The sequence below is a fragment of the Gymnodraco acuticeps genome, unplaced genomic scaffold (assembly GCF_902827175.1).
Source record: "Gymnodraco acuticeps unplaced genomic scaffold, fGymAcu1.1, whole genome shotgun sequence".
NCBI lineage: Eukaryota > Metazoa > Chordata > Actinopteri > Perciformes > Bathydraconidae > Gymnodraco > Gymnodraco acuticeps.
In genome coordinates, this window is record NW_022990939.1 from 1854515 (window position 1) to 1866914 (window position 12400).

Genomic DNA, 12400 nt, shown 5'->3' on the forward strand with positions numbered 1-12400 from the left:
CTGAGTCACTCGTCTGAGCAGCCTTGAGACAAAATGATTACAGCTTTGCTCAAAACAAAAGAAGTTAAAGACAATGCACTAAACACACAAACAATTGTATTCAGATTCAAGAAGAAAAGTAACTTTCAGTGGAAAGATACAAGCTGTAATTGCGAGATAGAGGGTGAATGAAACACTCCTTTTAAACTTCTTATCACTCTGCTAAAGTGCTGGTTCAGTTATTTGATGAGGCTCGAGGCAAAATGGGGAACAAGGAAATAAATGTGTGTTGAAGAGACAGCGAGAGATTAAAGAGATTTGTCTCCTGAAGACAACTGTGCCTCTGTGATGAGAACACTGTTAGCACTTCTACCATTTAAGGTTAAATGTCAGAAAAAGACGTGTTGGGATAAAGTAACACGAAAGATAGGAGAAATCTGAACTGATCACACACTGATGTATTTGATAAAACTCCCAACTGGATTTTTTATCCATCTCCACCTGACTAGACCCATCACTACAGGTGGATGTTTCTCTATCGACCTTATGTTCCCTACAACAACAAAGTGCTCCGCGGCTATGTTTTGGGTTTCTAACTTACGGTCTTCACAGGAAGTGGGACTGCTGCCAGTGACCGTGTGCCAATTCTCAGTCAAGCCTCCAGGAAGTGAGCCTAGCGTTTAAGCAAATACTGGCCAAACGGTGGTACTACCGCTCCCATGTCAGTCTGTGATGTCATTGGGCCCAAAAACACTTTTTCCTGTAGACTTACATTAGGAAAGACGTCAGTAAATTACTTTATTTCTTTAGGTTAATCAACACAGTACAAACACTTGAATAGCCCTTCTTTAAATAATGAAGTCTTTAAATTTGCAAAATGCGAAAAAAGTTCATCAATCTCCATAGACCTCAACTTTACAACAGAAATGAACATGTTCACGACGTGGTACAAAATATGTTTTATGGTACATTTGAGCTAATTTACCTTATTTGTATATACTAGGCTATTAAAGAGCCAGGAGAATGGGACATTTAAACAAGCTTAAATAGAAATAGGCCGCTATCAAAAAAATACAAGACATTTAAAGAAGCTATCATGGTGGATTCATACTTGGAGAAAGAACATTAGCCTGCCATACGTCAATCTCCATTATTAAAATCTCTGGAGCCATTTTGAAGTCTGCTGGAAATCAATCAATTGAATTATTAAGATTCATGCCATCCCAGCTGCACACCTGCTCTAATGCAAATGACATGGGTCCCTCCTCAGGGGTACACACACACACACACACACACACACACACACACACACACACACAACACACACACACACACACACACACACACACACACACACACACACACACACACACACACACACACACACCACACACACACACACACACACACACACACACACACACACAACACACACACACACACACACACACACACACACACACACACACACACACCACACACACACACACACACACACACACACACACACACACACACACACACACACACACACACACACACACACACACACACACACATACACACACACATAAGAAAAAAGGCTTAGGCAAACGGGAAACATAGGCACCGTGACATACTGTGTATCATCTAAATGTCTCATCAGGCTAATAGCTTTACCAAAAACAATTAACTGACCATAAACCCATATTTGCGGATGGAACATTTGAGTCATGACCATTTTAATGAAATGAAACGTCTCTGGATGAGTCTCTGATGGCATTGCATGTGGAAACGGTGACCCTGGAATAACATATTCAGAAGAACATTGCTGTGTGGTAAAGTGGCCTTCATTTCAATCCCATTATGCCCTGCAATTCTAATAAATGAGAGCAAATCGATTTAAAATCTCCTTTTATTTTACTTCCATTTCGAGTTGACGAGAGTCCAATTATTCAAGGCAAAGTAGACATTTTACTTTGATGTGCTTAATTTAGGCTATTGTTCTTTAGCATCATGCTGACATTGAGATGTTATTGATTTGGATCTTTAGTACCAGAATTGGGCTTCAAATGGATTTTCCCCCTTGAATAATTTACTTATACTTTATCTTAACGGTAAACAGTCCTCATGCGCCTCATTGTATTGAGCGTATGGATTTTTCAACAAAAAGCAATGAACACGGTAATTACATACAAATATCAAATCAAATCAAGTTTTATTTATATAGCACATTTATAAACGATTTTTGGTCGAGCCAAAGTGCTGTACATATAATAAAAATAGCCTACAGTAGAGACACTTTACAGCAAATACAACAGCACAGATTGTTCAGAATATCAGTATGAGAAAAACGACACCCTCTACCCCTAGATCCTTAAAGGTCACATGTCATGGCCATTTCCACTGATCATAATTCCATTGTTGAGGTATACTAGAATAGATATACATTGTTCAATGTTCCAAAATCACATTGGTTTCTCATACAGCATCTCTGTATAGTATGTGTATTCAGCAGTATTCACTCTCTCCACTAAACGGCTCGTTGCAGCTCTTGCCCCCCCCCCCCTCCCTGTGAGCCCAGTGTGCTCCGATTGGTCGGGACCAGTCGGGACGTTGTGAATCGCGCTGAGCTCCGTGGAGGTGTGATTTCCTTGTTTAGCGAAACACAGCTGAGCACACACAAAGTCACAGCCGAAGTCAAAACAATAAGTGTGGCTTGATATTGAGTAAGAAAAAGGTTGATAAACGCTGTGAGAATGGGTCTGCAGAGAGAATTTCGCCGCGATCCCAACTGTCTGTTATCAGCCTGCAGCCAGGGAGGAGAAATCAGCAGAGCTGCTTGCACTGAGTGTGTGAGGAAGTCCGTGGATTGGTCAATTTGGACCAATCAGCGGGGGCTTAACGTAACGGCTCCGCGGACATAACGTAACGGCTCCACGGATTGGTCCATTTCGTTCCGGGGACGACATGACATCATGATGTACCCGGAAGAATCAAATGGACAGTGACGTATCTCCAACGAGGCGTTTTGGGGAGGTATTTTATGTGTTAGAGTTTTACTCGCTACATGGTGTACTTTGAGGGTTTTGACTCTGCACACCATTTACATGCATAAAAACCTTCATAACACACAAGGGGACGGGTAATAACCGGAAAAGCATGACATGTCACCTTTAAATATGTAGAAGATCAATGACATTCTGCAACTGATTAAAAGTCACTTGATTATTTGTAACATCAATAAAATCTAGAGTTGAATGTATTCAATGGACTTACAAGTATAGGCTTGGATAAAAACAACAATTACTGAAGGTAAGACGAAGATAATTCCCTAATCTCCCCTCTCTGAGCTCACTAGAAGCTGCCTGCCTTGCTGTGCTCTGCTAATGCGGACTCCATTATAATTTCCCAGTTCTCATTTCCCCGCACCCCGCCCTGCAGCCCCCTCCTCCGGCTCACTGTTGTTCAAACAGATAACACGAGCAGTTGCCAATTTTCTTATATCAAAATATTTGTTTGTATTACCCTGGTGAGCATATTGTCAGAGGGCCCATTTGGGGTTGTTAATGCACAATCACGAGTGGAGGAACAAGAATGAAATGCACTAGAGCAGAAAGCTTATTTATTGAAAAAGTAGATTAGCAGAGAAGACAACGCCTCTAGCATTCATTAAATCTGATTCGATAGAGGAGCAGAGAACCAAGCCGTCGTTGTTAAACAGTGACGCTTCTACTAGTTAATATTACCAAATAATGCCACAAACATTTGTTTTCTGACCATTATTACAATCTTTTAACTTCCAGTCGTGCCTGAATTTAAAATACTAAAGCTGATTCTTTATACCGAGTAAGATCCCCTGGTCTCATTATTATTTATCGGTGGATTTAAACAGACCCAGAGCAGCAGTGGAGTTTCATAAAATGTTCACATATCCTGAATTATTGATAATCAGGGGGAGAATAAGGGCTGCAATGGAGGTAGACGCCTAAACTCCTTCAGACATCCATGAGGTGTGTGTGCAACGCGTTACTGCATGTGTGTCCAAAAAGTAGGCGATAAGTAGCAATTTATAAAGGCATACAATTAATAATTCAGAACTGTTGTGCAGGAACATAAATGCAGCACTTTAGTTGATAGCTTACACAGTCTACAATTCCATTTCTTAGAAAGAGATGGTTTAAAGCAGGCATGAGTCAAGCAGAACAGCAGGTTAAAAAGGAGATTGCTTCAGAGCAGGAACAATTGTATATATTGTATAACACTAATTAAATTCCCTACCTTGACTTCTGTTCTGATTGTAAACAGAAAAATCAGTCCCTGCTTTTATAGCTTGCTGAATAAATTGTTACATTGAGATTGACATTGAGCAATTTCTGTTGTCTCTCCTTTTCAAATCAAAATAGATTTGTTAAGGCCGGGTGAGCACCACATCTATCCATCTTTAAAGCTGCACACATTCATATTTAACAATTGACCAAATGACTACATTTAATAAACAAGGGATCAAATACAAAGGGAACTATCAGCCAACTCAGTCTGCTCAGCCCTATGAAGCATGTTAGCATCTTTCAGCTCATGGTTTTGGTTCTGCAGCCTGCAAATGCACTGTTTTAGTTCTTCTGCTGTCATCCGCTGTTTGCAGCATCTGGAAATCCATTGTACATTACCTGCCCAGGACCAAATGGCAGATAGTCAAAGTTAATGACTAGCTGGCGAACATGTGCTGAATTCCTACTGCATGGTACAGCATGGCTTTTCTTAACCTGCTCACACTTTATTTGTATGTCAAATAGCAAGATTGGATCGTACCTGTTGCTTTTTAAGAACTACTCACTGGTCAGAGAGATTTGTTTCAAGTGTGTCATCCTGCACAAGCCCCCATTTTTTTCAAATAGCCAAGCTACTGTGAATAGCGAGGGCAGCTTATTTTATTCACTAACCCCACACTTTGTTTACATTGCAGCCTGCGAAACTACGCTGTATATTTCAAAGATTGCATCTCTCTGTTTATCTGCTGATAAAAGGAGGTTGATATCACAGCAGTTTAATACACAGCCGCTATAGCAATCAGCTGAGCATCCGTGTACACTGAGGGGGTACAATACGCAATTCAAAAACTAAACAGAGAAAATAACAACACCAAAAAGTAAGTAGAGTCAAGCAGAGTCGAACCGTGCAGTTGAAAAACGGCAATAGTGGAGAATCTAGACGCTAAAGAGCAAGGCATTTCAGGAGTTGATCAAAACAAAGCTAAAAGGAAAATACTTACATTTGATAGGTGGACATAAACAAAACTAAAAGTAAAAATGCTGACTGACCGTACATTTGCCACAATGTAAATAAAATATTGTTGTTTTTAAATGGAAACACTCTTTCGAATGTTCTCATTCTTCATGCACAATGCTGTTGAGGTTTCATGCCTACTGTATGTTTGGCTACCACGATCTCAGTACATTTTTGTTTTTATTCCAGGGTCATTTTATTTTCATAGGGCACTGGGACACTAAAGAACTGAGCCAACATTAATGTTATTAGCTACACTTTATTGGCTAAAAACCAAAAAACAATTTCTGTAGACACTACTCTGTGGACATAAAGACGCAACTTTTTAAATCAACCTTTCAAGTCTGAAGAGATTAAGGGTTTAATTTTCACAGACTGATATTAGGTGGACTACCACTTTAAAAGGAGCCATCTGTTTGACATAGACAATACTGTATATATAGTGTAATCACCAATAATCCCATTCTTTTTGTATTGGCTTTCGCTTTAACCGCATTTGCTGTAGAATAAAAAAGCAGTGTCCATGTCATGTAGCTGTAGATAAAGTGGTCTATTGCTCGATTCTGCCTCGATCACTCAGAGTCTATTCATGACCTTTGTTTCTGTCAGGTTACATCTGAGTCCGTCAGTGCTGCATGGAGCTAGAATTGTTATGAAGAAGCGCTCTAAATAAATCAATGTGTTCAATACGATGAGGAACGGCAATCTAATGGCTGACAGAATTGGTCTGCAATATTGCCACAATCCTGCTCCTCCATCATAATTGCTGCCCAAACACCTCCATTTTCCACTTCACTTTCTCGTTGTATTCGACCTCTCCTCACCCCTCTGCTCTTTTCCTCCCCTCCTCTTCTTCCCCCTCTCTCCTTTGCACCTCTCAGGCTGAGAATAAGCTCATTGGCTCGGGGCTGACACCACACCATCATCACATCTTTGAGTTTCAGTAGATGAAGCAGGCAATGAGAGTTCCCATACTCCTCTTCACACAATTGCGAGACTTTTAAGTGGCAAACATACAACAATTCGATCATAGATACAGCATCTTATATTGGAAATAAATAGCTTCAAGACTTTCAAGATTGAGCAAGAAACATTAAAGATGAATTTTTGAGACTGAAACTAAATAAAAAGTAGTCTTATCCCCGGACAAAGGCTGCCATAATCTTGTAGTGCATGATCTTAGTTTTGTGTTTGATGGTTTATTGTGAAATGTATTTTCTCTTTTTGTCTGGTTTTACTTCTTGTCTTTGTGTTTTATTTTGTAAAAAGGGCCTTCAAAAGGATAACAACTTTGAAAGAAAGTGATGAATGAGACGTGTTGTTTGTGTGTGTGTGTGTGTGTGTGTGTGTGTGTGTGTGTGTGTGTGTGTGTGTGTGTGTGTGTGTGTGTGTGTGTGTGTGTGTGTGTGTGTGTGTGTGTGCGTGTGTAAGTCCGAGTTGTATACACAGTGTAGTAAGTCTGAGGTGAGAGGAAAAGGGAAGCGAGAAGTGTTGTTTCCATGGTAACCGACATGTCAGTGAAGGGGCACGGTGTGTCTTAGTTTTTCCAGGTGAGAAAACACAAGTCTTTAAAATGTCAATACCACTGATGTTCTCTGTTGAGTGACATTAAATGCAAAACCATTGAATAAATCAGAACAAAAACACTTTCATACTTTGACCTAAGCCCAATAACTTCCTTCTCCTGGATCAACCAGGTGTGTGTTTGATGTTACCTGACCGAGCCTATCAGGAGCCTCTGTAACCAAATAAATACCTTTTACCCTTCCCTTTTTATTCTGTCTGTCTACCTCTACTCTGTCCTCTCTGTCCGCATGGTTGCTAAGCGACAGCTGCTTCCCAGGTCATACATCATCAGCCCTAAAAGGAGCATGTCAATTGGAAAAATACTAGCAGTGCAGTCATGAAATGATGGGGCACAGATGGCGGCCAGACATTAAGAATCTTTTCACTTTGGATTCAGTCGCGAGGGACCTCGAGAGCAAACGCTTTGATTTACACTGAATTTGGAACAGAGAATAAAAAAACATGAACACGACTGTTCTGTGCTGAAAGGTAGAAGTAAAATATAAAGGTTGAGTCACGTTGTTTCATGTAGTGTCTGCCCTTTCTGTACTAATCCTACAAAAGTCAGTTAAAGATTCAAAAACCTCCCTGTGTTAGTGTGAGACCTTTGCTGAGAAAGTTGATGAAATACAAAAATATCTTACATACCGTCTTAAACTCAAAGAGGTTGGTCAGGAATTCAGTTAGTTGGACGTAGCTGTCTTGCACTTGCAAATCTAAATCAATTCTGTGGTGTCTTCAAAATAAAAGTTGAGAGATAGTGATACAAATCTTTGACTTTTTGCATACAAGTCTAATATGGATGACATTCAATATTATACCAAAGGACTGGTTAAAGATCAAGTGAAGGTCTTAGTGGCATCTAGCATTAATTTTGCAGATTGTAACCAACGGAATACTGCTGCGCCCACTGCCTTTACAAGCGTAAAAAAGCAAAAGGCCCGCTCTAGTTTAGTTTGTCTGTCCTGGGCTACTGTAGAAACATGGCCTTGCATTGATGCATCTCAAGTATCATAAGATAAGAGAAAACTGGCAATTGTGGCAATCAGGCTGCAGAGTTCGCAGCATATTGCATGGACCTTTGAGAATAAGCAGCCAGCAAGGGCCGTTTTTTTTTTTAAAGTGGCTAGTTAGTGAGTTCAGTAGAACATTTGAACGCCTCATTCTGACCAGAAAACACAGAAAGATGCCGTATAATGGCCATGTCTCAGCAAGAAACCAGAAAAATACAAGATTTCTGCCTTAAGAATTGTATTTTCAGATAAGACGACGTTCCCAAAAGTCTGTGCATTGGGTCCATCACTCACATTTCATGTTCAAAACTCCAGTGTTGCTGTGCCTACAGTAACTGAAGATGACTGCAGCCATGAGTTACAATGAGGAGGAGAAACGGGAAACTGCGGGACACACACTGAGTCCCAGGAGAAGGACACTCAACAGCCTGTGTGTTTTTATACATCAGTGTGAGATAATGTGTGTGTGTTATAGATGCTCCTCTTCACCACAGGCCACTTGGACCCTGAGGACCAATGGAAGCCACTCTTTCCAGAGACATGGTGTTCTCCGTTGTCAAGGTTGATTAGTGGCAGGATGAATCTAATGTCCTCTTCTCTCCTTCCCTCTCTTCACAGCTCATCATTGGGAAAATTGAAGTATTGCATCTAATGTCCTTTACCATTGTCTATGACTGCTGTGACAAAGGAAGCTAAGTTATTTCCTCGGGAATCTCAGAAAACGTCCGCTGTCGTAAATATGCTCTTGATGGCTGAATACATGGGAAAAAGCCTAAACATTAAATCTTTGTCATAATGTCAATTATGGTACCATATGCTTTACAAATACATAATGTCTCTCTGCTGTAGATGTAATTGTACTTCATTCTTGCTTTTTCGTACACACAGAGGCACAAACAGATGGCATTTAAAGAGTAAGATAGAATATGGGTAAGTACAAGTATGTGTGTAAATCTGTATTGGAATGCTTTGAGCAAGGATTGAAATGAGATTAGAGGTGGGTAAAACTTGCAGCCCAACATACAACCTTTGAAACAAACATATTTTCATGATTGTCAAGAGCGGCATCAATAGTATACCATAAGCCCATAATCATCAGGCGTTAGGGGTGTAACGGTATCCGTATTCGTCCCGTACCGTCACGGTTCGGACGTCACGGTTCGGCACATGCAGTCACATGGCGAATACGCCTTTTTTTACGAGTGGGAAAAAAGTCTGTCACTCAGGGCAGTATTACACTATATATAATCCAGGGGGCGGTATTGCGCCTAAAAGCCAGCCGCCCGTAAATAACAAATGAAGAACAAGAACAAAACACAACAAAACGAACACAATATATGAAGAAGAAAAGTTAGTATCTATGGTGAGTTCAGACAACACACAGGAGCTAGAAGACCCACCTGCTTCTTTTAAATCAGGTGTGTGGGAACATTTCGGGTTCCCTGTGGACTACAACAATGATGGGGTGCGAGTTGTGGATCGGACAAGGACGGTGTGTCAGCGTTGTTCGACAGCAGTGCGGTATGCTATTGGTAACACATCAAACATGCTCAATCACATCCGAGTCAGTCTCAGTCCCCAGCGAGAGGGTTTTCTCGACGGCAGGTGACATAGTTACCGCCAACAGATCTGCCCTCACTACTGACAACGTAGACAAACTCATCTTTTTGAAGAAAAACTTGAAAATAGAGTAAAGCTTGAGTACCTTTATTTAGGCATAATGGCCTCACACACTCACAAGTTAATTACACATGTTAGACATTGCTCCTAAAAGGTACAGATTTTATTTTATAGTTATCATTGTATTTATTTTATATTTTGACATCAGGAGATGTTATACAGTTTTGTATTGCCTTTTATTGATTGTGATTGAAACACTTTCTTATTATTTATTTTAATATTTTCAAGACATTCTTTTTAGTTGTACAGCTTATTTAACCTTTTTCTTTGACATCAGCCAATATAAATAATATGGCCATCTGAGTGTGTGTGTTACTGTTTGTGGTTTGTTTTTAACTGTGTAATACAGTTAATGATTCCAAATGTTAGAGTTCCTTATTTTCATACCAAAACTTGCACGACTGTTAAAAATAAATAACAGCAAAAAAAATTATGCATTTGTGACTTTTCTTTGCTTTTCCTTGTTGTACCGAAACCGTACCGAACCGTGACCCCCAAACCGAGGTACGAACCGAACCGTGACTTCTGTGAAACGTTACACCCCTATCAGGCGTCATTCTGAAAGCTTCGTCTAATTGTCTGCTCACACTCGCAAAGCCTTGACCAAATAGCAGCATCTAAGCAAAGGTCAGCTCACACAATAATTGACCACGAAGAAGAAAGTATTAATTAAAGTGACAACAGTCAGCATCTTTGCCTATCATTACGGAGTAAATGATAGCACAATATAATGGTTGTAGTATAATGATCCCATTGGCGTTTATATTAGTTTCCCATAAGCCTCGCTGTCACTATAGACATATAGACTGCCTTTCAGAGAGCATTTTTGCAAGAGGCAACCCAACAAAATAGCTAACAACTCAACAAAATATATTAAAATAGCTATCCCCAGGTACCAGAACAACCAGAGGAATAAAAAATGCTTAGCGAAATGCTATGTTTTACCTGACACCTACTTTCGTTTAGTGAAATTTGGAGCAAATGAATGTCTATCACATTACCACATGTTATTACATGGCTTAGTTGAATACTCAATTTTGATTGATCAATTCAGAACACGTGACACGTTGTTAATCCAGAACAGACAGACCGCTGTCAAGGACTTATTGACCGTTGTTAAGGACGCTCAAATCTGCAGAAAGAAGTTCGGTCGATTTAACTGTATACAGTTCGGCCGAAAAGCAAACTTTGCGTCAGGCTCCTGAACAGCCTGTCGGTGTTCTTTTCCCCATAAGGACCGCCTTGCTGCATATGATCCCTTACCTAATATGTGCATGGACGCTATTGCTGTGCATGCCTTGTAAGAACCTTCTGTTCTTGTAGATCCATACACAGGCAAGAGCAGCTTTAATTTACATTTTCTACGTCATTAAGCTATAAGACATACCTCAAATATCTTCAGGTAACCCTTACTAAACAACCACCAGTATAATAAATCTCTCATTTCCCCCCCGTTACCTCCTCCGCTCTCCTCCTCATCGATGCTGTTCTTGATGCTGTCGTACTCCTCGTCGATGTTCTGGTTCCCTCGGATCTGACTGAGGACGCGACGGGCCTTCTGAGTCAGCCCACGTTGGATTAACCAGCGGGGGCTCTCTGGAAGGAACAGGAAACCCAAGAACTGGATCATGGCGGGAAGCACCGACAGACCCAACATGTACCTGGATAGAGAAGGAGGGGATACATGGGTCAGCCAATGATAACAGGAACTACATAAGCAGATGTTTTTGACTCGTGGCAACTATGGAAAACTTTTCATGCAATGCCATGTAATTTCCATTCCCTTAATGTCAGTTCCAGAAATAGATTGCAAAAAGCTTGCTTATATATTCAGTTTTTGTTTAGTTATTTTCGAGCAAGCATCAGGGGGTTTAGTTTATTCAATTAAAACACTAGGGAAAAATGTCAAGGCTTTTCTTCTCCTTAAAATACATGTAGCATTGAACTTTTATCCTGACTTTAACACGTTGTCAAAGTGTAAATAAAATACTGCATCTTCTGCAATTCTAACAGCCGGTCCAAACTATTAGTGCTGATTTCCCCCAAAAAAATTGCTATTCCACAAATAATGTTTTACTAGTATTGGACAGATCAGACCAGGGAACAATATGTTTAAATAAGAGGCTTCAATCTCCATCAGGTTGATAATTTAATGTATTTGAGTTGGAGGTAGCTGGAACACAAACTACTGCCCCAATGCTAACTGTACTAAACTAAAAAGTATGTTAACAATTGTTTTCATTCTCCACACACACACACACACACACACACACACACACACACACACACACACACACACACACACACACACACACACACACACACACACACACACACACACACACACACACACACACACACCACACACACACACACACACACACACACACACACACACACACACACACACACACACACACACACACACACACACACACACACACACACACACACACACACACACACACACACACACACACACACACACACACACACACACACACACACACACACACACACACACACACACACACACACACACACACACAGCTGTACTGTGTGATTTGACTGTACGAACAATAGTCTGTGAAATCCCAAAAAGTGTATGTACTCATACTACCGGGAGCAGAAGTCTTATATTTATGAGAAGGTTTGAATAAAAACATGTTTCTTTAGAATGTCACTGCTGATTTTTAGGTTAGTTCCAAATGGAATGTTCTAAAAGGAATGGAATGCTGCAACACAGAGGTTGGTTCTATGTTCCAGATCCCTGGAATCATCTCATTACACCCCAAGCATTGAGAGAGAGACACACACTTTTGAGACTAGAGACATTGGTACACAGTTATAATTTGTGAACAATTCTGGTCTGAAGGTTAATCCTCAACCTTAGAAAC

General features: G+C 40.4%; 1 protein-coding gene across 2 annotated transcripts in view; it reads right to left on the reverse strand.

The window, feature by feature from the left end:
* LOC117558273 (proton myo-inositol cotransporter-like) overlaps positions 1 to 12400 on the reverse strand; it is a 91977-nt gene that overhangs the window by 42820 nt on the left and 36757 nt on the right. For both annotated transcript variants that reach the window (XM_034234329.1, XM_034234331.1), the window contains one exon: positions 10962 to 11164. In XM_034234329.1, coding sequence (XP_034090220.1) covers positions 10962 to 11164 — 203 coding nt within the window. The remainder of the gene's footprint in view (positions 1 to 10961; positions 11165 to 12400) is intronic.